The 27,500-nt window shown below is 46.2% G+C and overlaps 1 protein-coding gene and 1 long non-coding RNA gene across 3 annotated transcripts in view; one reads left to right on the plus strand and one right to left on the minus strand.

The window, feature by feature from the left end:
* mdfi (MyoD family inhibitor) overlaps positions 1–13,397 on the minus strand; it is a 21,416-nt gene extending 8,019 nt beyond the window's left edge. For both annotated transcript variants that reach the window (XM_086168873.1, XM_086168874.1), the window contains exons 1-3: positions 12,983–13,397; positions 11,773–11,928; positions 4,624–4,728 (exon numbers count right to left, since the gene is read on the minus strand). In XM_086168873.1, the coding sequence (XP_086024999.1) occupies positions 4,624–4,728; positions 11,773–11,928; positions 12,983–13,118 (397 nt within the window). In that variant the 5' untranslated portion in view covers positions 13,119–13,397. The remainder of the gene's footprint in view (positions 1–4,623; positions 4,729–11,772; positions 11,929–12,982) is intronic.
* A 5,724-nt stretch (positions 13,398–19,121) lies between these two features.
* Positions 19,122–20,952, plus strand: LOC147222494 (uncharacterized). Its single transcript, XR_015107765.1, has 2 exons — positions 19,122–19,316; positions 20,414–20,952. It is a non-coding gene; the product is annotated as an uncharacterized LOC147222494 (long non-coding RNA).
* The last annotated feature ends 6,548 nt before the right edge of the window (positions 20,953–27,500 follow it).

Here is a 27,500-nt window from a genome sequence, read left to right on the forward strand (position 1 = left end):
AGCCGGTAGCCGAGCGATTGGCGCTGCTGGCTGCAGAAGGCTCCTTATCTACGGAGCTTCTTGGTCATCCAGGTCGTGGTTGCTCGTCCTTCAACAAACGCCAAGCGCGACAAAGAATGCAAGAAGGAGCAGAACCTGGTGTCTGATGTCAAGGAGGATTCTGAAGGCCTTCAAGCCATTGAGACCAAACCACCTCTGCAAAGACAGATGGTCCAACACAGGAGAGCCACCTGATCAGGTCAGCTGGAGGAGTCGACAAGGTCGACATTCTGGCTGGAGAAGATCTTGGTTTGAGAGAAGAGCCGAAGACGCCATCTTTGTCAACCTGGAGGGGGGGCTTCAACATGACCTTTCACCTACATACTGTACAATGCCTGCTGAGATCCATCCCAAGACGGATTAACACACACACACACACACACACACACACACACACACACACACACACACACACCACACTTGCCCAGCTCACCTGGAGACCAGGTCGGGTGACTCCAGCTGAACCTCAGCCCAGATGATCTGATCACCTGTTCAGACTGGATTTGTACTTTCATTTCCCAAACCACACACACACACACACACACACACACACACACACACACACACACACACACGCACCCACATAGAAACTCAACAACCCCAGTCAACCTCGTTCCTGCAAAACCCCTCATTAGTGTAACGAGCCCCCCTGACTTGGACGGCGTCCGGCGCCCAGCGGTCGCAGGCTGATCCAGAGGACTGAGGAACCTCCGGACGCTTCAACAACATTTGACGTCACTTCTCAGAAGGTTCTGCAAAACCTGCACAGAACGTCCTGCCCCAGACTGCTTCACAGCCCTTTGCCATATGTAGGTCACTATGCCGGTCCGTTGTCATGACGACATCCTTGAGCTGCTCTCCCACGCGTTCCTCGTGACATCATTTCCTGCAGGAGCGGCGGTTTAACATCTGCTAGCAAAGGCCGTCCTGCTGTGACCGTGACGTAAAGGACGGGAGCGCGCTCGTGACATCACCGACTGTGACGGCTGGTCTGGTCTGATTCACACACACACACACACACACACACACACACACACACACACACACACACACGTGCGAAGCGCTCATGCGCCGGCCCAGGGCCAGACATACTGCTAGTCTGATGTCATCACTGCAAGACAGAACACACACACACACTGAGGAATTCTCTGTTGTCACTTCTGTTTTCCTTACCTTCTAACACACACCCCTCACTAACCACACACACACACACACACACACACACACACACACACACACACACACACACGGACAAATATGCAAGCTCCTGCACGGACCCCACACATGACCTCCAAGTTAGCGTGTCTTTACACTCAGGCGGCGCAAAGACACTTCACCTGGGCATTTTTGACATTCCTGATTTGCGGCGTCTAAATATCTGTGTGCGAGGAGGAAGAGGAGGAGTTACAAGTGGAGACGGAGGGGACTGGGGTCGGAACACTGGCACATTTTGTCCGAACCTCAAGTTTATACGGGTGTTAAATAAAGGAGGAGGAGGAAGCGAAATGATGGAGGAGGGGAGTGGGGGGGCGACCTCATCCTGCTTCCTGAAAATAGTGGCGAGCAGGTGGGACAAACTGCAGACGCAGACGGCAGACATTCACACACCTCCTCACACACACCCCAGCACACACTCCGTCCACCTCCTCACACACACCCCAGCACACACTCCGTCCCCCTCCTCACACACACCACAGCACACACTCCTTCCACCTCCTCGGCCGCTTCCCGCCTCCGCTCGTTCTGCCGCCACAGACCGGCCGTCACCAGGACGGCGGCCCGGATTCCGGGACGGGGCGTCTGAGAGTTTTGTTTGCCCGACCCGTTTCCCGCCTCTCGGTCCAGTCTTTGGAGGCTCCGCCCCCTCCTTCTCCGGCTGACACCGGGACACGGATGGCGAGCGTTTCAACTTTAGCTCTGCAGTGTTTTAACACGCGCCGCCGGGCGTGGAGGCGCCCACGCCGCAGAGCTGCGGGCTCTCATTATTGCGGCGCTCGGGTTTATAAGCGGCTAAATGGCACGGAGCCCCGGGACCGGGACCGGGACCGGACCCGGAGCCCTCTTATTTCCAACTGGAGCGAAGGCAAGAAAAATATATAGCTGCATAATGACAGCATGCTTGCGTAACCTTTGGCTCGGAGACAGAGGAAGCAGTCAGGCCTGTGGCGGCGAGGAGCAGATACTACCGCCGCTGGTCGGGGGAGGGGACGAGGACGGCGGCGAACCGAGGCGGCGGGCTCACGGCGCACTCGCTGAGAACGGCGACACGGAGCCTCACGTTCAGGAGTGGCGCCTCAACAAACTTGCGTTTCCCTTCTAAGAAATCTCTGTCTGCACTTCACACGCCTCTGAGCACGGCGTGGAGCGCCGGCGGGACGGACGCCATCCAGACACGCCGACCATCGGACGAACACGACCGCAGATCCGCCACCTGGGGCTGACATACTCGCTACGCTTGGCGTCTCTTCAGCAAGACATATTTTAGCAGCGGTAGAATGTGGACTCATGCACACACACACACACACACACACACACACACACACACACACACACACACACACACACTAGGAATCAGCTGGAGAGAGTGTGTTAGCATTAGCTTAGCACAGGATCCTGGTAGCTCAAAGACGATCAGCCTAAATACCAGATGATATCTGGTCACTCAGATTAACAATAAGCACCAGGACCAATGTCATGGTGTTTTGTGTGTGTGTGTGTGTGTGTGTGTGTGTGTGTGTGTGTGTGTGTGTGTGTGTGTGTGTGTGTGTGTGTGTGTGTGTGTCAGTCCAGATGCCCTGACATGCCACAGAGGGCCACTGAGAGGAGATAAGTCGGCCCGGAGGTCTGACCCGGTTCCGAGCAGCTGTGTGGATCCGGTCCAGCTGAGAGCAGGATGGATCGGCGGGTCTTCTGTGAATCAGAAGAAGAGACGTCTGCTCTCCTTCTGCACCGAGCTCATCGGCTTGTTTATTTGTTTTGGTGTCCTCTCTGACAGACGGCTGACGGAGACAGCAGATGTGCTCCGAGGAGCTTCTGGACAAAGACAGACGAGTCCTCTGAGCCGGGTTTTCCGACGACCCGGGCCGTTTGCTGAAGGCTCCAGAAGAAACATCACACCTGTCGGGCCCGTGGACGTCTGGAAGTCAATCGAGAAACCGATTCAAAAAGAGTTGGTGTTCAGGCTTCTCAGAGGTGACCTCCGGCGGTCGGGAGGACGGGTCCAACAGACACAGAGCTGAAGGTCAACTTGTGAATCTCAAAGAGTTTGGATGTAATCAGGTGTGAGGTCACGTCCAGGTGGCCTCCACGCCCCGCCGGGGGACGAGCGACGGCCTCGGCTCATCGGCAGAAGGACCAGATGGTTGAGGTGTTTTTATCTTCTCCCTGCACTGCGTCACCGTGAGAAGAACCCAGTTAGCCGTTAGCTAACCTTGCACTTATACTGGACGAAATGTAGACGTTCTTGTGGGAACCCGGGAAAAACCCCAGGCCAGGAGAGCTTAAGCCTCTTTGTTGCTTCATCTCTCACCGCTTCTGTCCACTTTGTCCAAGAGAACATCTGAGCTGTGACCGCCGTAGGTTTTCGGAGAAGGCGCTCAACATAGTTTCTGGTACTGAGCGTAGCTTCTGGGTTCCACCGATCGCCTCTTGAGTTCCCACGGAGCTGTAAGAAGACTGCCTTGAAGTAGGTGCTAAGATGGTTCTCGGAGGTCCATGGTCCCGGGTTCCTCCGCTGTCTGAAGGCACCAAGAAACAGGCCGGTTCCCGAGAAGGTTCTAGGAGCCTCTAAGAGTTCCAGCGGTGAGGATGCGGCCGATCAGCCGATCAGCGCCCCCGTTTGTCCAGCATCCAGACACCTTCTCTTCAAACCGCACTTGGCTCCTCCTTGGCGTCCAGATGGCCCGTCGTCGTATTCCCACCGTCGTTCTCCTGCAGCGCAGCACCTGAGCAGGGCGGCGCTGAGACAAGCTCAGCTGCCGAGAACTAGACTTCTGACTTCGACGGGGACCTCCTCCGTCAGCCGACGGGCCGCGATCTCAAACAAATCCCCGATAATCAACGAGGGAGCAGAAAATCACAGGAGAATCCACGGTATGCGTGACGTCAATCTCCCTCTCCCTGTGTCGTCATGGTGATATCCCAACACCGCCGGGCCGAGCCCAGCGCACAGAGAGCTCAGAGGGGGAGAAAACGGGGGGAAGTGGAAAGGTGTTTCGTTTCAAGTGTGGAGATCTGGGTGGAGACCCGCTGGAAGCTCCAGAATCAGCATCTTAACCTACTTAGCCCACAATGCGGATCTTTCCGTGTCTGCTAAAGGTCAGCGCGGCGTGACTCACTGGAAACAAAGCTCTCGCTGCCTCGAACCCGACGACGTGTGTCACAGAGTGAGAGCGTGAGAATGTGAGAGAGTGTGTGTGTGTGCGACGGTGTGCGAAAGAGTGTGAGAGTGAGAGACTTTGTCATCCTGCGAGAGTGTATCCGAGTGTGAGCGTGTAAGTGTGTGACTGAGAGAATGAGTCGTTGTATGAGAGTGTGTGAGAGTGTGTCAGTGTGTCAGAGTGTGTGAGTGTGCGCTCCACTCACACGTCACGCTCCCGCTGGCCGTGCTGGTGTGGGCGTGGCAGTGGTGTGTGTCCGTGGGCGTCTGTGGGCTCAGGATGAGGGTCTCAGTGTGGGAGCTGGACTCGCCTGCAACGACACCACAGGAGGGTCACACCGGACGGCTGACGTGACCCGACACCTCATTCATCTCAACTCAGAGGTTCTGCTGACTTCAACAAAGCAGAAGATTTTGTGTGTGTATGTGTGTATGTGTGTGTGTGTGTGTGTGTGTGTGTGTGTGCGTGTGTATCTGTGCTGAAATTGCATCTGGAAGTAGTTAAATCCAACCCCTCGGGACTTTTTAGGGGTCTATGTGCACGCTCGTGAAACCTGAAATCTTGCGGGTCTGAGTGTGTGCGTGCATGCGTGTGTGTGCGTGTGTGTGTGTGTGTGTTAAAAATGAGCATATGAGGAGACATACACAAAATATGCATACAGTAAATACAAGTCTGCTTGTTTTATGTGTTCGCTGGTACCTTCGAGTTCTGTAATGAAGCTGTTATTATGCGTGCCTACAAACACACAAACACACACACACGCACACACACACACACACACGCACACACACACACACACACACACACACACACACAAATAAACTCCACAGAGGCCTTCAAAGAAGGGCTAGCTTGGGCCTCTGAGAGGTGCGGACTCATTCCTAGCCAAATGGGTGCCAGCTGGGTTTGATAAACACACACACACACACACACACACACACACACACACACACACACACACGCCCACCAAACCACGTCCTGTGCAGGGACTCAACACTTCCAGACTGTTTGTTGTCTCTGTCTTCTCCTGCAGGCTCTTCAGTCTGTTCACTCCTTCATGTCGCCGTCCTCTCCCGCCCTCTGCCAGATAAAACCGCTGCAAATATTTGCCGTCGTGCCGCGGACGCAGTCCCGCTCCGGCTCCTCCGACTTATCCAGCCTCGGAGCCGAATCCGCCCCGCTCACGGCAGACCAACGATGGCGGCCTCCTCCTGCCCGAGGAGAAGAAGCCTGGATCCTGCCGTGAGGTTCTCTATCTGCTGCTAACATGGGCTTTTAGTTCTTCTGATCCTGCACGCCAAAGTATGCACACGGACAAGTAAGGACACCTCCAGGGGTGGGGGGGCGCTGACGATCCAGAGCTGTTATATTATTAAACACACACACACACACACACACACACACACACACGTGGCACTGTATTTCCCATAGCTTTGGTCACCATTGCCGTGGATCTCCTCACGCAGTGTGAAGTTTACTGCGCTCAGGACCTCCTCCAGGGCGTTGGGTGCCTCGGCAGCTGCAGGGCGTGCATGTACGAGGACGCCAGCCAGTGGAAAACCACCAAGGGTTAACACACACACACACACACACACACCCGGGTTTAGAAGAATGGCCGGGCAAGCAAACGCTTCTAGAGACGTGAGCGTCGTTTACGTGCACCGCTGCATGAGCTAGTGTCTGCTGCTTGTGTTTAACAGAGGGCGGAGCAAGGCTTCACACACACACACACACACACACACACACACACACACACACACACAAACATGTGCACACATACCTTCTAAATGTCCGCACGTAAGCACAGCGCCTGTGACTTTGTTGCGGGCAGCTCGTCGCGACGGCCCGTTTCCCAGATCCTGTGTCTGCTGAGCTCACGCCGCCGCCAGGAGGGGGCGGGGCTTCCAGGAGGTCTGACTCCACCGGGGAACCAGGACTATGCAGAACCTTCTCTGCAGCAAAGTCTGACCAGAAGACAAACACGCCGGACCCACTGACAATCCAGACGTTCCTACGTCCACAACATCTGACTGACCTCCACTCAACACTGTGAGCTTTCACAGGAGGTTCGATGAGAAGATGACAAAGATGGTGATGGATGTTCTTTATCACATCAGGAGAGACTCTTCAGTCATTCATTCATTCATTCTCCAGACCAATCCTGTTCAATCCTGGAGCCTACCCCAGCTGTGATTGGGTGGGAGGCGGGTCGCCCTCTCATCCACCCGTTTGGACAATGTCGGGTCTCCAGACAACCTCCAGTATGTGTTTGAACTGCAGGAGGAACCGGGAGAACCCGGAGGAACCTCATGCAGATACAAGGAGATCATGGAGACTCCACACAGGAGGGAACCCAGTGGGAATCCAACCGAGCGGGTCGACGGAGGCGAGCAGAACCCGAGGGCTCGGACTTCTGAAGAGTCAGGGCAGGGTTCGTGTGGAAAGAGCTCCGGACGAAGCGCAGCAGATGTGGCTGAACCTCTGTGTGAATGCATGAGTCAAACATAAGGACTCATCCAGTCCTCCAGGATCAGGATCCATCATGGTTCTGCGGTGGAGGCCGAGGCGCCGCCTCCCAGACTCGGCGGACCCGTCCCCGTCCAGGCACGCCGCACTTTATTACTCTCACGCATTCATCGGTGAAGTTCTCACTTGCACCTGAAACCCCGGTGATGGACCTGCAGGGTTCCAGGCTGGTGGGTCTGCTGGAGGACGAGATCCTGCTCCCGTCAATGGCTTCTAGAGGACCTTCGGCGCTTCCTGCAGCCTGTCCGTCCGTCTGTCTGTCCAACAGGAATCAACTTCCTGTTCTTCTGTTCAAGCGGCGACTCGGCCCTGATACCTGGAAACACCTACCTGACGCACGTGCACGTCTCATGCATGTGGCAGCCATTTGCCTCCTCCTCCAGGTTGGAGCCGTTAGTCTCCATGGTTCATCTGGGCCGGCCCGCCGCCCCTCACACCCAGACGGTTCACAACATCTCCATCGTCTCCTGCGAGATGTTCCACCTCCAGGACCGACAACCTTCTGTCTCAGGACGTTCCCTTCAAGTCCTGCTCACTTTGTGCTGAGATAAATTGGTGTTCCAAAGCAGCACGTGCACGTGTGAGGAACATCAGCGGGGCGTCTGGGTTCAGTCTGAAGATGTTTCCTGCAGGCGTCTCTGCACCAGAACCTTGAACCTGTCCTGGGTTCCGGTTCTGCTGCCGGAGCGCCGAGGGTTAAGAGAGGGCGGGGTCCGGGGGCTCGGCCAATCACAGGGCTTCTACACGGCGGTGGGCGGAGCCAAACGCACCCCCCAACCCCCCGGCCTCAGAGCAGCGAGACACACCGAGCCCTCCGCCGTATCACGTGTGTGTGTGTGTATGTGCGTGCGTTACCTGGTGTGTATTTGCAGCCGTGCACATGTGCATGAGTCAACCCCCCCCAGGAGTCTTCCTCTCAGTAAACAGCATCATAACTATTAAAGCAGAAACATATGGATTGCATAGGGTGAGGACACACACACACACACACACACACACACACACACACACAGTCTGCTGGCCAAGCGGCTCTACCTGGCGGTTTTCTAACCAAGCCAAGCCTGGCGTCAGCGGTTCTGGAGGAGCACACACACACTCTGCTGATTGGTGGGGAAGCAGGAAGTGGCCCGGGGAACCCGTCTACTCTGAAACGTGGTTTATTTAGGACTTCCTCAGACAAGCTGAGGCAGGTTCTGGGTTCTTCTCCCTCCTTCACGTCAGCGTTCAAATCTGCGATCGGAACCGTGACAGTCGTCTCTGAATATTGATGTGTGATTGATCGATTCATGAATGATGTCATTCCAGTCGAGGTGTGGGATGCAGTCCGTCCGCCGTGTCCGTCGGCAGGTCAGGACCTCACCTTCACTTCTCATCTTGCAGCTTCTTAAAGGTGGATGTTGTCTTCTCGCTCCCTCTCGTCCTCTCCTGCTCCTCAGAGCCCGGCCGAGAGGCAGGTCTCCGGGTCCAGGCCGTCATGGCGGCTCGCCGTGGTTGCTTCACGTTTGACGTCACGGAGGACCAACGGCTGGAGGCTGAAGACCCAGGCGGGAGGAGGTAGGGGGTCACCTTCGGGTCCTGGGGGTCGCCTGGGAGGGGGGTTGGGAGATGCTTTCAGAAGGGGGCATCTGATTCACTGGGAGGGGCTTTTTACCAAGAGCAACCAAGAGAATGTCCACTTGGGCTTCTTCTTCTTCTTCTTCTTCTTCTTCTTCTTCTTCTTCTTCCACTTCTACTTCTTCTTTTTCTTTTTCATCTTCTTCTTCTTCTTCTTCTTCTTCTTCTTCTTCTTCTTCTTCTTCTTCTTCTTCTCCTTCTTCTTCTCCTTCTTCTTCTTCTTCCACTTCTACTTCTTCTTTTTCTTCTTCTTCTTCTTCTTCTTCATCTTCTTCAGACGCTAATTAATGTGTTGAATCCACTTCCTGATCTTTCATCTTCTCCTGGACGAGTGTCTTCAAACACATCCCAGCACTCAGATGGTGACCAAGACAACAGAGATTGTGTGTGTGTTCTTCAAAAACACACACAGTGTAAAGGAAGTGCGTGCATGCACACGCGCACACACACACACACACACACACACACACACACACACACACACACACACACAAAACCCAGGTTTCTCCTCTGAAGGATGGGAGCTGTGTGAGCTCATTAGAGATGGAGACTGTCTGCTGCTCAGCGGGCTGGGAAAACACTGCTGCACCCCAGGCTTCCAGCATCACACACACACACACACACACACACACACACACACTGAATAGCCTTAACACCAACCATCTCCAGTTGGAGAAAGGCAGAAAGAGAGAAGGGAAGTGGATCAGCGTCCTGAAGTGAAAAGCCTTTAGGCTCCGCCCCTTTTCTCCAGACCATGAAGCTCCGAACGCAGCGGAGATGTAAAGTGAGAAGATGGAATTATTTCCCTTTGGCCTCCGACGACGACCAGAGGCTGAAGTTCACGCGCCGAGAAGACAAGCTTTGGGTGGGAGAAGGTTTGATTCCTTCAGTTCAGCTGAGGAGGAACCCGGACTGGGCCCTGAACCTGAGGAACGGCCACGGGTTGGAGGCTCCTGGGCCACCAACCCTGAGTCACCTCCCCTCGGTTCTCCAGGGTTCTCGCAAGAAGGGGCGGAAGCCTTTAGAGAAGTTCCATAGCTTGGTCACCGCGGCGCTGAAGGTGGTTCAGGTGTTTTAAGGAGGACCCTGCTCATCTTCTCCAGCCGCCAGGAGGTCGTGGGAGGAGCAGGACATGACTCAAGGTCTGCCTGCTTTCATGGCGTCTGCCTTCTACAGAAAACCGGCGCCAACAGGAAGCGCCGCCGCCGGAATTACACCTTCATTATTTCCTGTGCAGGTCGGCATGTGTCGTCCTGCTCGCGGCCCCGGAGCTCACGATCACGCGCACGTTCACCTCCAGGGGAAGGAGGTTCTACCACACGCTAACCCCGCTGCTGGTTTCAGATCCACGTTCCTCTGGAGCTGCTCGGTGATCTGTGGCACCGACCTGGACCGAGGAGACCCAGGAGGGAAGGAGGTGGACGGGTCACGGGTCCTAATGGAGCCGGTGAACAGAAGCAAAGAAGCTGGAACTTGTGGAGACCACGAGGTTTGGAGGACCCACAGCTGATGCCACCTGCTGCAGGGGTCTTCTGCTGGGGAGGACGGGAGCAGTAAGTAGGCTGGGACATCTGACTAACATCTCAGCCTGACCTGCAGGACGTCCAGGTCTGTGGGACCTCTGAGCAGATCAGACATGGGATCCAAGGAGTTCCATCATGAGAAGCACAACCACCAAACACACACACACACACACACACACACACACACACACACACACACACATACAAACACACACACACAGGGCCTGGATGTGGAGTTTGTCTGGTGTCTTTGTACTCAGCTGTTTTCACTGGAGCTGTGTTTGTTGTGCTGTCCCCGAAGCCCAGATCCAGGCAGGCAAGGGAGTGAGTGGGGGTGGTGTGTGTGTGTGTTTGTGTGTGTGTGTGTGTGTGTGTGTGTGTGTGTGTGTGTGTGTGTGTGTGTATGTGTGTGTTTGGGAGTAGGTGAAGCTGAGCCCTGAAAGCAGGGCCTTGTTGCTTTCGGTGGTAGCCTGACCAATCTTCTCCTCCCCATCCTGGCTCACCTACCTACCCTCTGCTTGCACACATACACACACACACACACACACACACACACACACACACACACACACATATGCACACAGACCCGTCAGGCAGACTGGAAGTCTAAGTTTAGTGGGCGAAGCCACAGTTGAGCTTTGTGACGCCTCCTGAGGGTAAAGTCTGCAGCGCCGCCGGAACGTGTTCAGACACAAACCTGCTTTTTAATAACTGCAAAATTCTTCGCCCAGGTCTTCTAATTAAACCTGGTGCAAAGTGTGTGTGTGTGTGTGTGTGTGTGAGAGTGTGTGTGTGTTTGTATCATAAAGGCTTGTTGTTAAAAACATAAAAACAGGAGTCTAACCACCCAAGATTCTTGTGGCTGGTTGTCAAGGCAACAAGTCGGCTCAAATCTGGGCGCCCCCAAACGTTGCACCCCCGCCTCCCCGCGGTCCCGCCAGTCGCTCACCGTGTTGTTTCGGAGAATCTCGTGAGTCACCGTCTCTCCTGCCCGTGACTCAACCCTCGCTGTGACCAATCACGGGAAGCCAAAGGGTCGGGGTTCATTCCGAACCTCCCCGGAGTCTCATAGGTGATTCAGGGGGTTCCACGGTCCCGGACCGGTGCTGACCCCCGGACCGGGCTGATCACAGGAGCCCAAACCTCAGACCTCCTTCTTCACCCGACGCTCCATCACAGCGACTCGACCCCGGCTGGGACGCTCGGCGCCGCCCGCCGGCGCCCTTCCAGCCGCAAGGGCCCCCTCGCGATCCTGCGCCACAGTCTGTACGTTTGGCTTCGGCGTTAATGTGCTAACGGTTGCTAATGTGCTAATGTGCTAACGGTTGCTCTCTGAACATCAGCCTGGCGAAGCACTGGACGGACACGAGGCAGCGCCCCGAGAACGTTGGCCGGCTTCAAAAACACGAACGCACTTTGGATTCCGAGGCGAAATCTCCGACATTAAACTCGTCCTGGTTCGGACTCCTTTCGGTCCGGCGGCCTGCGACTCACCGGGGTCAGATCCCCCCCGGGCGCCTGCTCTGCTCGCGCCGCCGCCCTCTGTTTGCGCAGGGCGACGGCGAGGGGGGAGTGAGGGGGGGCTCGGAGCGCCGGCCCGGTCGGGCATGTTCTGACCCATCCCATAATTTCAGCCCCGCCCGGCAAACATATACAAACAGTGAGTCTTTCTGCTGCGGCTTGTTTCTCACCTGCACCCGAGTTCAGGTCTGATCCGGCCGGCGAGGACGGCGAGGGCGGCAGGCGCACGGCGTCCGGAGGCTCCGGGGACACGGCGGCCACGGCCTGCTCCTCATCCATGGGCGGGGGCCGGGCTCCGGTGGAGGGGGACGAGTCGAGCGGCGAGCCTGGGAGACGGAGGACACAGCAGAAATTACAGAAATGAACACACACACACACACACACACACACACAGAACTGACAAAAAGTAATTGTTGGTGTGTAGGCATGTAGTCCCTTTTTGTCCTCTTGTGTTTTATTTTAACCCCATTGTGTGATTATTATGGGATGCCCCCCCTGGCCGCTGCAGGTTCTGGGCAGCCCTGAACCTCCCCTGGGTCTGGGCAGCGGAGGATGACCTCTGGGAACTTCACCTCCTTCTTCTCCTTCTTCTCCTCCTTCTTCACCTCCTTCCTCACCTTCTTCTCCTTCTTCACCTCCTTTTTCTCCTTCTTCAACTCCTTCTTCACCTTCTTCTCCTCCTTCTTCACCTTCTCCTCCTTCCTCACCTCCTTCACCTTCTTCACCTACTTCTTCTCCTCCTTCTTCACCTCCTTTTTCTCCTTCTTCACCTCCTTCTTCTTCATCTTCTTCTCCTCCTTCTTCACCTCCTTCTTCACCTTCTACACCTCCTTGAATTGCGCAGCTGAGTGCAGTGTGAATTGCGCAGCTGGCGAGCCCGCGCGCGCCCGGGCTGGCCAGCTGTTTGCGCGTCCCCGCGGATTCAACCCCGCAACCGCGGCAGACAAACGCCTTTTGTTGTCCTCTCGGTCCGCCTCGGTAACCGACCCCGGTGCCGCGTTCACGGCCCCCGCGTTCTGCGCCGGGGAGGTGAAAAATAGAGGGGAGGAGAGAAAAAGTAGGCCTGCTTTTCTCCTCCTTCTCCGAGCAGGACTTTCTGGAAGGGGGTCACCACCACCACCACCACCGACTCCCCCCCCTCCTCCGGAGAAGTTTCGGGAAGGCGGCCGCCAGCCGGGAATCTTCCCGACACATGTTTCGAATCTGCATGGCCCACTTTCCCGGTCCGCGGGTCCGAGCGGCGGACGCGCGGCGGCCTGAGCTACAAACACTTTTGCAAAAGTTGCGCCCCCAACACACACACACACACACACACACACACACACACACACACACACACACACACACACACACACACACACACACACACACACTCCTTACCGTCTGTGGCCGGGTCGCGGTGCAGCCGAGCCGCGGCTACTTCATCTCCGGCCCGCTCCAGGTGGGCTTCTGGCTCCCCACGACCCCCCCTCTGTCCCCCCTCAGTCCGCGTCACTCCGCCGTGGGTCCTCCTCATCCGCGCGCCCGGGCGGCCGTGATTCTCCGTCAGTCCATGTCTCGGCGGCGGAGTCCCCGCTCCTGCGCGCTCCTGCGCGCTCCTGGCCGCTCCTGCGCGCTCCTGCGCGCTCCTGGCCGCTCCTGCGCGCCTCCGGGAACTTTCTCCTCCTGCAGACTCAGATGTTGGAGGAGGCGGAGGTTTATCCTCTGCAGGCCCGCGTCCTCGTCTCCGTCCTGGGGTCGAACCAGCAGCCCGGAGTCGGTGTGAGAGCAGCGGAGTCCGTCCGGCGCACACGGTCCTCCCTCTTCTTCCTCCTCCTCTTCCTCCTCCTCCTCTTCCTCCCCCTCGGCTGTTGGACAGGAAGCCGCAGTCAGCAGCGGTCGCGCTTCCTGCGGGGCACAAAGCAGTTGGGCTGAACTTCTGTGTCATATAATTACCCCCCCCCACACACACACCCCGTCCCTCCCGCCCCCCTGCCCCCCTGCCCCCCTCCCGCACAGACCCGGGCAGGCGCGCCGGGAAACCGGCTCTCCGTTGGTTTCGGGCTGCGGAGATGAAGATGGAGATGAAGAGCTCATGATCTTTGTCTGAGTTTGGAGTGAGAAGGTCAAGCACCACCTGCCCTCAGGTCACCTCCTGACCTCTGCAGATGGTCTGAGGAGAGCAAAGGAGACCCTCCATGACCAGACCATCTGCAGGGTCTGCACAGCCAAAGAGCAGGTCTACTGTTACCGTCAACATTATATATATATTATTATTATTATTGTTATTGTGGCGAGTCACGAATGTCTGGGTTTATGGAGATGCTTGTTTTCTGTGTGATTTTGGGATTGCAGGGAATTTTGTGGGCGTGGTTTGGCGTGCAATGAATTCTGGGCTTTTATTTTTACCTGGAATTGAGAGGAACAGTTTGTTATATTGCAGGCTGGACAACAACTAATGCTCCTTAAACAGATGCTTGTTTTACCGTCACCCGGGTGTTTCCCTGACTAAAACATTACCTTATTATTATCATTATTTTAATTATCTCTCTTTATTTTAAGTCTTATTATTATTATTATCATTATCATTATTATTATAAATATTCTTCTTCTTCTTCTACTTCTTCTTCTCATTATTATTATTATTATTATTATTATTATCGTTGTTGTTTTGATTGTTACTATCGTTATAATAATTATCCTTGTCATTGTTATATATTATATATATGATATATTACAATTATGCTAATGATTATTTTATGCCCATTGTCATTATTATTACTGTTCTTGTCATCATCATTACTATCATTATTGTTAGTATTGTCTTATTATCATGATTATGATGATGCTTTTTAAAAACCATAGACCCCATTGTTTCAAAGATGTATCTAGAGATTGTGGTCCTCCAGCAGCAGAGTCCTGCTCCTCAGCCGCGCCCCGCTTGCCGTCAACAAACTGTTGGATAAATATTTCCCTATCAATGCTCCTGCTATTGATTGATGAGTTGTTACTTCGTAGTGACATGGAAGAAATATCAGCTCATCAAGCGAGCGGAGAATGGATCCATATCCTGTCCTGAACAGTCACATGACCCCTGACTCAGCCGGGGAACATCTCCGCTCTCACTCATCGCACCTCAGGGCCTCGTCAGACAGCGGTTAGTCAGCGTGCACACGCACACACACACACACACACACACACACACACACACACACACACACACACAAATAATCCACTGATGTCAAATGTTTAGGATTAAATGAGCTGACAAACAAAGCTTCAGCAGCAGTTTAAGAAATGTCACATTCAGATACGACATACCATAATAATCTGAACTCATGATGGCTATCTATCTATCTATCTATCTATCTATCTATCTATCTATCTATCTATCTATCTATCTATCTATCTATCCATCTGTCTGTGAATGAATTAATTTCTATTTCCATCTATATTTTCAAAGGCTACCCTTGTCAATCACTCTTATCTGAGCTGTGATTGGCCGAGGGGCGGGGCTTAACCTGGAGACCCGGTCCTTCACACCCGCGGACCATTTAGTCCTCAATTGACACACTGACTTTTGACTGCGTGTGTGTGTGTGGGGGGGGGGGGGGGGCACTGACAGGTCAAAGGTCACCACCGCCTGACCTCCTTCCCCTCCCCGTTTAATGGTCGTGTCTCCTGTGGTCCATCCAGGGGTCGACCCTGACAGCAGGAGAAGGACGTGGTCCTGACTGGACTCCAAGGCGTGTAGAGACATCAGGCCGGAGAAGAACCCACATCTCAGCTCTCTGCCGACGCCTCCAGGCTTCATTTGCCCATTCATCTTCACATTGGGTTCTTCTCAGATCCACCCCCACCCCTTCACAGGGTCAGGGGGTGTGAGAACCTGCTAATGAGAAAAATATCTGTCTGTGTCCATCACCGGTTCACCATGGAAACAGGACACACACACACACACACACACACACACACACACACACACACACACACACACACACACACACACACACACACACACACACAGAGAACATTGTAGTGTTCTTGTCATGGGCTGGTTGACAGGGTTAATTCATCCTGGTTTCTGTTTGAACCACCTGATGGAGTGCAGTTCCTCACTGGTGTCAGAAGGCCTCCCCCCTGGGGGTGGGGGGGTGGGGGTCTCCTCACCTGGCCGCCGTGCAGGTTGCCAACGGCCCGTTCTGATTGGCTGCCCGGCGCAGACGGCTGACCGGCTCAGTGTGCAGAGCGGCGAGCAGGCAAATATGGCAGCGTCCTTCAACATTCCTCACCTCCAACAGTGCTATCGAATCAGCTTCCAATTATGAATTGGCAGCCGCTATCCACACACACACACACACACACGCTCATGAATTCCAGCAAGCAGCGATGCTCGTCCAGAATCCTGAACAAAATGTCCTTGAGCAGAACATTGTGTTGAGCAGCAGTTGTGTTTTCCTTTCTACTTTGGTGCCGTGGGACCAGGACTGAAGCTAGCCTGTAGCTTAGCTTTGGAAGACAGATGTTTACTGCTAAGCTAACCAGCAAACTAACTGCTCAGCTGTGGCCCCCCTATGGAGTTATTCATCCCTTTAACAATATCTGGATCAAATGGAGGGTACGAGCACAACACGACCGCAGGAGACGTGCATGCTCAGTGCACGTTCAGTGCCCGTATAGCATCTAACTGGCAGACACCAAACCAGGAAGGGTGGAGAGGGAGGGAGAGGAAGAGATTGGAAGAGTGGGAGAGTCCAGTCAGAGGCCAGGAGAGTGTGTGTGTGTGTGTGTGTGTGTGTGTGTGTGTGTTTGTGTGTGTGTGTGTATATGTGTGTGTGTGTGAGTTCATGGCGAAGTGAAACAGGAGCCTGGTGCACAATGAGACGACCTGTAAAGACCCACGCATGGTGTTTTCCTAAACTTTGGATGGGAATTGTTTTAGTGGTTTTCAGTTCCCTGATGGGACAGAGAGAGAGAGAGAGAGAGGGGAGGAGGAGAGGGATGGAGAGAGAAGGAGAGAGAAGGAGAGAGAAGGAGAGAGAAGGAGAGAGGGAGAAGAACAGGGAGAGGGAGAGGGAGAGAGAGAAGAGGTTGAAAATGTGGTTCCAATCACTCACAAAGATGCTTTTGTTCTACAGCAGCTGCCGACTCTCTCTCTCTCTTTTCTTTGTCCCTCCACCCATTCTTCTCCCCATTCTTCTCCCCATTCTCCCTCTCTCTCTCTCTCTGGATATGTATCTCTTTTCACCCCCCCTCCCTCCACTCCAACTCCCCATCAGGATAAAGCAGCCTCCAGAAGAAGCCGGAGCAGATCGTTCTTCTCCAGCAGGAACTTCTCCACCTCCAGCCGCTTCTCCACCTCCAAGAGCTTCTCCGCCTCGGGGTCTGATTGTAGCTTCTGCAGAGCTCAGTACTGCCATGCGTACTCTGAAAACTTCAAAAGTACATACATACATACACATAAACATTAATAAATACCTACACACATACATATACATACATTCACACATATATACATACATATAAAAAGATGTACATATATACCAAAATCCATCCATACAACTACATACATACATAGGCATACATACATAAACACATACATACTTACATATATACATACAGTACACACATCCATACAAACATAAATAGATACATACATGCAAACACATATAAATATGTTAATACATACTTAAATATATACATACATTCATTCATACATAATACATACATGCATACATACATGCATACATACATACATACTTTCATATATACCCATACATACATACATACATATACATACATAATTCATACATATAGATACATACATACTCCTTCTCCTTTGGGTTTTTCCCTTCAGGTGTCACCACAGCAAATCCACTTTCTCCATCTAACCCTATTCTCTGGATCCTCCTCTCTCACACCAACTACCTTCATATCTTCTCTCACGACGTCCATGAATCTTCTCCTTGGTCTTCCTCCAGACCTCTTGCCTGGCAGCTCCAATTCCAGCATCCGTCTACCAATATATTCTCTATCCCTCCTCTGTCCATGACCCAACCATCTCAGTCTGGCTTCTCTGACCTTCTCTCCAAAACATCTAACATGTGCTGTTCCTCTGATAGACTCATTCCTGATCCTCTCCATCCTGGTCACTCCCAAAGAGAACCTCAACATCTTCATCTCTGCAACCTCTAGTTCTGCCTGGTTTTGGTCATTGTAACAGTTTCTAGTCCAAATCATTGCTGGTCTCACCACTGTCTTGTACACCTTTCCTTTCATTCTGACAGGTAGTTTTCTATCTCTTGGTACCCCTGACACTTTTCTCCACCCATTCCAATCTGCTTGGACCCATCTCTTCACCTCTTTTCCAGATCATTCTCACCCTTCTTACTGTCCAACCGAGCATACAAGTCATTTTGCGCCCTTTGTTTTTCCTTTGCTACCTCTATCTTTACCCCATGCTGTATCTCCCTGAACTCCTGTCTGTTCTCTTCAGTCCTCTCAGTATCCCACTTCTTCTTTGCTAACCGCTTTCTCTGTATACACTCCTGCACTTCCTCATTCCACCACCAAGTCTCCTTATCTTATCTACTTTCCTTCCAGATGACACACCAAGTACTCTTCTACCTGTCACCCTAACAACACTAGCTGTTGTTGTCCAATCATCTGGAAGCTCACCCTGACCACCCAGACCCTTTCTCAACTCCTCCCTGAAAACCATGCAACACTCCTCCCTTTTTAGCTTCTCCTTCTCTTCAGATTCACATCCCACCTGTGGTTCATAGCCACTAACAACATTGAGCATCACACCGTCAAGATCCAGTTTCAGACTCACAAGTCTATCTGACATTCTTTTCACCTCTAGGATGTTCCTGACAAACTCCTCCTTCAAGATAACTCCTACTCCATTTCTCTTCTTGTCAGTACCATAATAGTATAACTTAAAGTTGCTCCTAAGCTTCTAGCCTTACTACCTTTCCACCTGGTCTCCTGGACACACAGCATCTCCACCTTCCTTCTCTGCATCATGTCCACCAACTCTCTACCTTTTCCTGTCCCAATATTCCCGATATTCAAAGTCCCTCCTCTCAGTCCCAGACTCTTTCCTTTCCTTCTCTCTCTGCTTCCGAACACACCTTCCTCCTCTCCTTCTTTGACCTCCAGTAGCCTAGTTTCCATTGGTATCCTGTAGGTCATTTGTACCAATGGCGGTCGTTGTTAACCCGGGCCTCGACCAATCCGGTATGATCTGGTTATTATTTTTGATTTGCATGCTTGGTTTTGGCAAAAGTTTTACGCCGGACGCCCTTCCTAATGCAACCATCTGCAAGGGACCGTCTCCGGACCGATCCGTGCCGCCCTGATGCTGCATTAATACAATATCTACTGCATTTTCTATTTAACTTTTGAATCTCTACACACAAAAATAGACATTTGACCAATCATTTCGGCACAGGAAATGACGTATTCCACTTTTTTTCTACTTTCCACTGATGTTATAAAGTAAGGGGCGTGGTCAATGAACGGACCGGAAGTGGAGCCGAGCTAGCAGCAGTGGCAGCTCCACTAGCAGTATCGAGGATTGCCGACTATGGGAGACACACACTTTTTTCCTGATGAAATTTCTACAGTTCGATGAAAGAGTAACTGATCCGCAAACCAAAGTCCTCAGAGAGAGGCAGCGAAATATGTAACCGTAATTTTGTTTCAAAGGTGAGACGTCGGCGGGCAGCAGGTAAGAGGCTAGTAGCATTAGCATCGAGCTTCCTCGCTATCTCTGGTCAGTTCAGTACGGACTTGTTAACGTTCCGTGTTCAGTTCTAAAGTGTTCGATTACAATTAAACATAAACGCAACGAACGCTGAAGTGTCGTTGTGCAGCAATCTGTAGCCAAAACATTTACGAAATACTTGCATGTTAGTGTGCATTTTGACAAAACAATCCCGGATTCCATTGTGTTGTGTAGCGGGACCAGGGAAGAAGCCGAAGTGTGAAGGTTTGCTGCAAAAAGACCGAGTGCATGTGAGTGAAGGACAGGGAGGAACGATGTGGAGCCTCTGAGTAGCTTGTCAACAGTGCAGAGCAACGGAGGGCGTGGAAGAAGATAGTTATGGATGGATTGAACGAGGACATGGTGTAAGTTGGTTTGAAGAAATGGATTGCAGGGAAGAGATGGATGCAGATGATTTGCAGAAGGGAGTAGAGGAGCGGAAAATGAGGGTTCCCGAGAAGTTTTATATGGTAAAGTAACAAACTTGATCTCCCCAACACTTGGAATTCAATTCTGTTAAATCATTCCATTCTGAACTGCAAAATTGACAATAATAGAGAAATAAAAATGACTCAGGATTAGGGTAGTATGGAAAGGGAAATATGCGTTCTATTTCCCGTTCAGCACAAGAATTTTCAAATTGGCACATGAAATGATTCTTTTAATCTTTTTTAGTTTTCTGAATGAAGCCTTGGAATTAAGCTGTTAACTGTTAAATTTATTAAAACCCATTCAAAATGTCTCTGATGTTGTCAGAGAATGTTGTTCACTCAGTGGTGTAACATCTGCTGTGATCTCCTTGAGCCGTTCAGATAGTTTGGTGTGGATTTGAGCGTCTGTTTGCAGATGAACCTTATTTCTGACGACAAAGAAGCCGCAGCCTCACGTCAACGGCAGCCTGAACCTTAATATTGAATAAAGTTTCTTTTCATCATTTTGGAGCCTGTGTTATAACTATTTTTCTATTATATGTCCCTCTCTAGGATTTTAAATACAGTTTATGTACAATTGTGTTGTTATGATTTTATTATTTATTATAAAAAAGTTTTATTTTCTATCAGGGACACTCACACTTCAGCCTCCACCTCCGTGGTCGGCGAGGGTTGCTGGTGTCCGTCTCTCAGCCTATCGGGCCGCCCTGTATTGCAGGAGGCCATTCACACTATCCATTCCTAGGGACTCCTTACAGTCGCCCATCAACTTAAATGCACGCTTTTGGCCGGTGGGAGGAAGGAGAACCCCCGTGGACACGGGGAGAACATGCCAACTCCACACAGAGGACGACCGCTGAGGGGTTTGAACCCGAGTTGTGAGGCGACAGCTCCGAGCGCTGCTGCTGCGCCGCCGCCGCCGCCGCCGGCCAGCCGCCAAACCACGGGCACTGCGGATGTTATTATGTGACTCCATTGATACTTATTGTGTGATTTTGTTGTTGGCACATTCAACTATGTAAAGCTCAAAGTATTTCTTAAGAATAGTTCATTCATTCAGATCTAGGATGTGTTATGTTAGTGTTCCTTTTTTGAGCAGTGTATATGTGTGCCAATTTGACCTGAGTGCTTCTTAGTAGTGTAGTAAAATAAACTGATACATTTAACTTTTTTCAGTTCCAGTGCTTCCTTTGGGTGTTTGTTCTGTGAGGGATACTTATGTTCAAAACAAACATCTCAGTATTTCACATCTCTCGTATGACATCATTCTGTTAGCAAAACAAGTTTTGTCTTATAGTCAGTCAAATTTTATTTCAGTTAACTGTTGTGAACACTGAAAATGAAATAAGTCCAGCCACGGGCTGAGATGCTGTACGACGGCCTTTTGGTTCTCCTCCACAGCTCGGTGTCCTCTCAGAGCCCTCAGGCGTGGTGGCCAAGATGGTCATGCATTTACATACATATACGTATACAGATACATAATGTCCTTTTTGTTATGAAGATGAGCAAGAAGTGCATCCAACGTAAGGCTTATGGAAAAATGTTCCTCTCCTTTTGACTTTTCCCCTTCAGTGGTCGCCACAGTGAATCAACATTTTCCATCTAACCCACTACACATACATACATACATACATACATACACACATATATATATACACATATGTTAACATATATAGATTATACATACTGACACACTTGCAAATAAATACATGGACACATGCGTACATATATATATATATACATACATTAACACATTCAACACAAATATACATACAGACATAAATGTATGCATACAGATTTACATTTACACCTACATATATACATAGACACATTAATACATACAAACAAATATATTTACATATGTGTATACACATACGCACACACACATACAAACATTCATATACATATATACATGCATACATACACATAAATATTCACATGCATACGCACATAAATACATTCATACACATGCAAATGCATATATGCGAACGCACATATATACATACACATACATAAATATATACATACATGCACACATAAATATAAACATACAAACATGTAAACATATATACAAAAATATATACAAACATACACATATGCATACATACACATACATATATCTACACATTTACATATGAGCATATATACATACATACACACATTTATAAAACTACACATACATTCACATATAGATAGACTTCAATGGAAACACAAAACATACATATAAACATACACAGACACATACATATATACATACCTAAATATATACATTCATGTGTATATAAACTATATATACATAACACCATGGAAATCCATTTAAAGGTATAAACATATATGCATACAGACAAACATATATCAAATACATACATACATACATGCTTTAATAGAAACGTAGATATGTACAAAAATAAACAAATATATGAATATATAAACATATACATACAGACATACATGTGAATATACATATTAAATATTCAAATATACAAATGAAATAAATAAAAACATTCATACATGTCATATAAAAATATTTGCCCATTTACATACACATACATAAAAAATACAGAAACATTCACACATATATACATAAATTTAACCGTACAGAGATACACACACACACAAACACACACATATAAATACAGAAACAATACTATACATATATTTATCCATTTACATACAAGCATACATACATACATACATACATACACATATATATAAATAGACATACATACATACATTCATACATACATACAAATCTACAAACATACATATATACAAATACATACATACACAAAAACATACATACATACATGAACAGATACATGCTTACAAATACAAATACATATAAAAACACACATAGATAGATGGATACATACATTCATACAAACATACACACACATATATACATAGAAACATACATACATATGAACAAACTAACATACATAAATAATTACACACATAACATACATACATACATATACACATACGCACATAAATATATAAATACATACATACATACATATTCATATACATAGATTCTCATATACATACATACATACATACATATATCCATGTATACCTACATACAAACATGCATACATACATTCATTCATACTCATATACATACATACATACATATGAACATATATACAAATGTACGTATATACATACATACATATATTCATGCCTACCTACATACAAACACACTGACATACATACATACATACATACATACATACATACATACTCATATACAAACATACATTCATACTTACAAACATACATACATACGTAAAGACATTTACACAAACATACATAGATACATACATACTTAATGAGAGATGAGATGAGATGAGAGATGAGAACAACTTTATTTATCTCGAAGGAAAGTGTTGTGCCAGAGTTTCAAGTAAAAAATATAACAGTAATAGATAATACATAATACATACATACAAACATACATACATACACATATACATACATACATACATAAATACCTACATACATACATTCATACATACATGAATATAGACATACATACATCCATACATACATAGATATATTCATACAAATAAACACACATACACACATACATACATGCATACATACTTTCATACCTACATACAAACATGGATACATAGAAATTTACATAGATACATACATACATGCATGCTAACATGCATGCATGCATACATACATACATACATACAAACATATTTACATACAGAGATAGATACATACATACAAACATTCATACATACTTTCATAGATACGTACATACATACCTAAATAAAAACATACATATATACATACATACTCATATAGGTACATACATACCTACTTTCATACACACATACATACATACATATATTAATACATATATTCAAACACATACACAAACATACATACATACTTACAAATAAACACTCATACATTCTTTCATACATACAAACATACATAGAAATAAACATACATACATACATACATACATATATACCTACAAACATACACACATACAAACATACATAGATAGATACATACATATACTTACATACATGCATATGTACATAGATACATACATACATAGATTCATACCTTATACAATCATACATACTTACATACATAAAAACATACTTACATACCTACAGACACACCCACATACTTACATACGTTCATATAATTATACATAAGGACAACCATACACACATATATACATACAGAAATACATAATATATAAAGACATACATACATACATATACACATACATACTTACAAAAAACATACAAACCTACATACATACGCACATACAGGTGAACATAGATATCTACATATACATATGTACATGTATGCAAACATATATACATTTATCCATTAATAAATGGATACATACATACATACATACATACATATATTAATATATGGTTACATACAAACATACATTGATAAATGTATACATTGATATAAACACACATGTATGTATAGATAAATACACACATTAATATATACACACATACATAATAAAATTTACATAAAGACATACAAATATACATACATACATATATACATTCATATATACATACAAAAACACATACATAAATACATACATAATCATATACATACATATATACATATGTGAATACATGCATACATACATACTCATTTACATACATACATACGTACATTCATACCATATTTCCTGGACTATACGTTGTTCCAGAGTACAAGTCCCACCAGCCATAAAATGTGTCATAGAGAATGACACATTTTATATAAGTCACACTGGAGTATCAGTCGCATTTTTGGTGCGTAAATGTGATTAAAAAATTCCAACACCAAGAATAGAAATTTCATATTGAAAGGCAATTCCAAAATGTAAATAGAATTGGAAAGAGCAAGCTGAACATGTATGCATGAATTTATGGTTGAGTGTATGTATGTATGTGTGTAAATATGTATGTATGTATGTATCTATGAATGTATGTATTTATGCATGCATGTATGAAGGTATCAATGTATGTATGTATGTATGTATGTATATATGTATGTATGAATGTATGTATGTATGTATGTATGTATGTTTCTAAATTTGTATGTATGTTTCTAAATTTGTATGTATGTATGTAAGTATGTATGTATGTATGTATGTATTTAAGTATGTATGTATGTTTTTATGTATGTACGTATGTATGTAAGTATGTATGTAAGTATGTATGTATGTATGTATGTATGTATGTATGTATGTATTTAAGTATGCATGTATGTTTGTATATATGTATGTATGTTTGTATGTTTGTATGTATGTATGTATGTTTGCTCATATGTATATATGAATGTATGTATGTATTCATGCATGATCTTATGTATGCATGTATGTATGTATATATGTATGTATGTATGTAGGTATGTATGTCTGTATGTATGTAAGTATGTATGTATATATGTATTCAAGTATGCATGTATGTTTGTATATATGTATGTATATTTGTATGTTAGTATGTATGAGTGTATGTATGTATATATGTAGGTATGTATGTATGTATGTGTGTTTGTATGTATTCGGTAGGTATGTATGTATGTATGTATGTATGTATGTGTGTATGAATGTATGTATGTATGTATGTTTAATGTAGGAATGAATGTATGTGTGTATGTTTGTATGTATGTTTTTAAATTTGTATGTATGAATGTATTATGTATGTATGTATGTATGTATATATGTATGTATGTATGTATGTATGTACGTATGTTGTAATGTAGGAATGAATATATGTATATATGTATGTATTCATGCATGTTTTTTTATGTATGTATGTATGTATGTATGTGTGTTTCTATTTGGGAAGATGGGTATGTATGTATGTTTGTATGTATGAATGTAAGTATGTAACTATGTATGTTTGTATCTAAGTATGTATATAATTCTTATGTATGTAAGTGTGTATGTATGTATGTAAGTATATATGTTTGTATGTATGTTTGTATGTATGTATGTATCTATGTATGTATTTATGAATATATGTATGAAGAATGCTTGTATGTATGTATGTACGTATGTATGTCTGCATGTATGTTTGTAAGGATGTATCTTTGTATGTATGTAGGTGTGTATGTATTTATGCATGTAAGTATGTATGAATTTATGCATGTTTTTTTATGTATGTATGAATAAATGTATGTTTTTACAATGGATGGATGTATGTACGTATGTATGTATGGATGTATGTATGTATGTATTTATGTATGTATTTATGAATGTATGTATTTATGTACGCATGCATGTATGTATGTATGTATATATATGAAAGTATGTATGTATATATGTATGAACGTATATATGTATGTATGTATGTATGTATGCATGTATGTAGGTATGAATTTATGTGTGTATGTTTGTTTGTATGTATGTAAGTAAGTATGTATGTTTGTATGTAAGTATAAATATGTTTGTATGAAGGCATGTATGTATGTATGTATGTATGTATGTTTGTATGTATGTATGTATGTATGTATTTATGAATGTATTTATGAATGTTTGTTTTTATGATGTATGTATGTACGTACGTATGCAGGTATGTAGGTATGAATTTATGTAGGTAGGTATGTATGTATGTATGTATGTAAGTATGTATATATGTATGTATGTTTGTATTTATGTATGTATGTATGTATTTATGAATATATGTATAAATGTATGTATGTATGTGTGACTATATGTATTTATGTATGTATTTATGTATGTATGTATGTTTGTATGTATGTATCTTTGTATGTATGTAGGTATATATGTATATATGTAAGTATGTATGTATGTACGTATTTATGTTTGTATGTATGTATGTATGTATTTGTGAATGTATTTATGAATGTATATTTTTACGATGTATGTATGTACGTATGTATGTACGTATGTACGTATGTATGTATGTATGTTTATACGTATGTATGTATGTATTTATGTATGCATGTATGTATGTAAGTATGTATGTATGTATATACAATGCATTTATGTATGTATACATGTATGTATGTTTGTATGTAGGTATATGGGTATGTCTGTCTGTATCAATGTATGTATGTATCTGTGTTTATGTGTATATGTAGGATTGGTTTCATGTAAGTATGTATGTTGTATGTTTGCATGTATTCATGTATGTATGCATGTATGTATGTATTTATGTATGTATGGGTGTGTATGTATTTATGAATGTATGTATTTATGCATGCATGTATGCAGGTATGAATGTATGTATGTAGAAATGTATGTATGTATGTATGTATTAAAGTATGCATGTATGTTTGTATGTATGTATATATGTATGTGTGTATGTGTGAATGTATGTATGTATTTATGAATGTATGTTTTTATGTATGTATGAATGTATGTTTTTATGTATGTATGAATGTATTTTTTGTATGTTTTATGTATGTATTTATGTATGTATGTATGTATATATATGTATTTATTAATATATGTATTTATGTATGCATGAATGTATGTATGTATGTTTATACAATGCATGTATGTATCTATGTTTGTATGTATGTATGAAGGTAGTTATGTATGTATGCATATATCTGTGGATTTATGTATGTATGAATGTATTTTTTATGTTTTATGTATGTATGTATGTATGTAGGTATTTAGGTATGTATATGTGTATTTATTAATATATGTATTTATGTATGCATGAATGTATGTATGTATGTATGTATGTATGTA

The sequence above is a fragment of the Fistularia commersonii genome, chromosome 21, assembly GCF_037954325.1.
Source record: "Fistularia commersonii isolate RoL2024-O1a breed Wild chromosome 21, RoL_Fcom_v1.0, whole genome shotgun sequence".
NCBI classification, from domain to species: domain Eukaryota; kingdom Metazoa; phylum Chordata; class Actinopteri; order Syngnathiformes; family Fistulariidae; genus Fistularia; species Fistularia commersonii.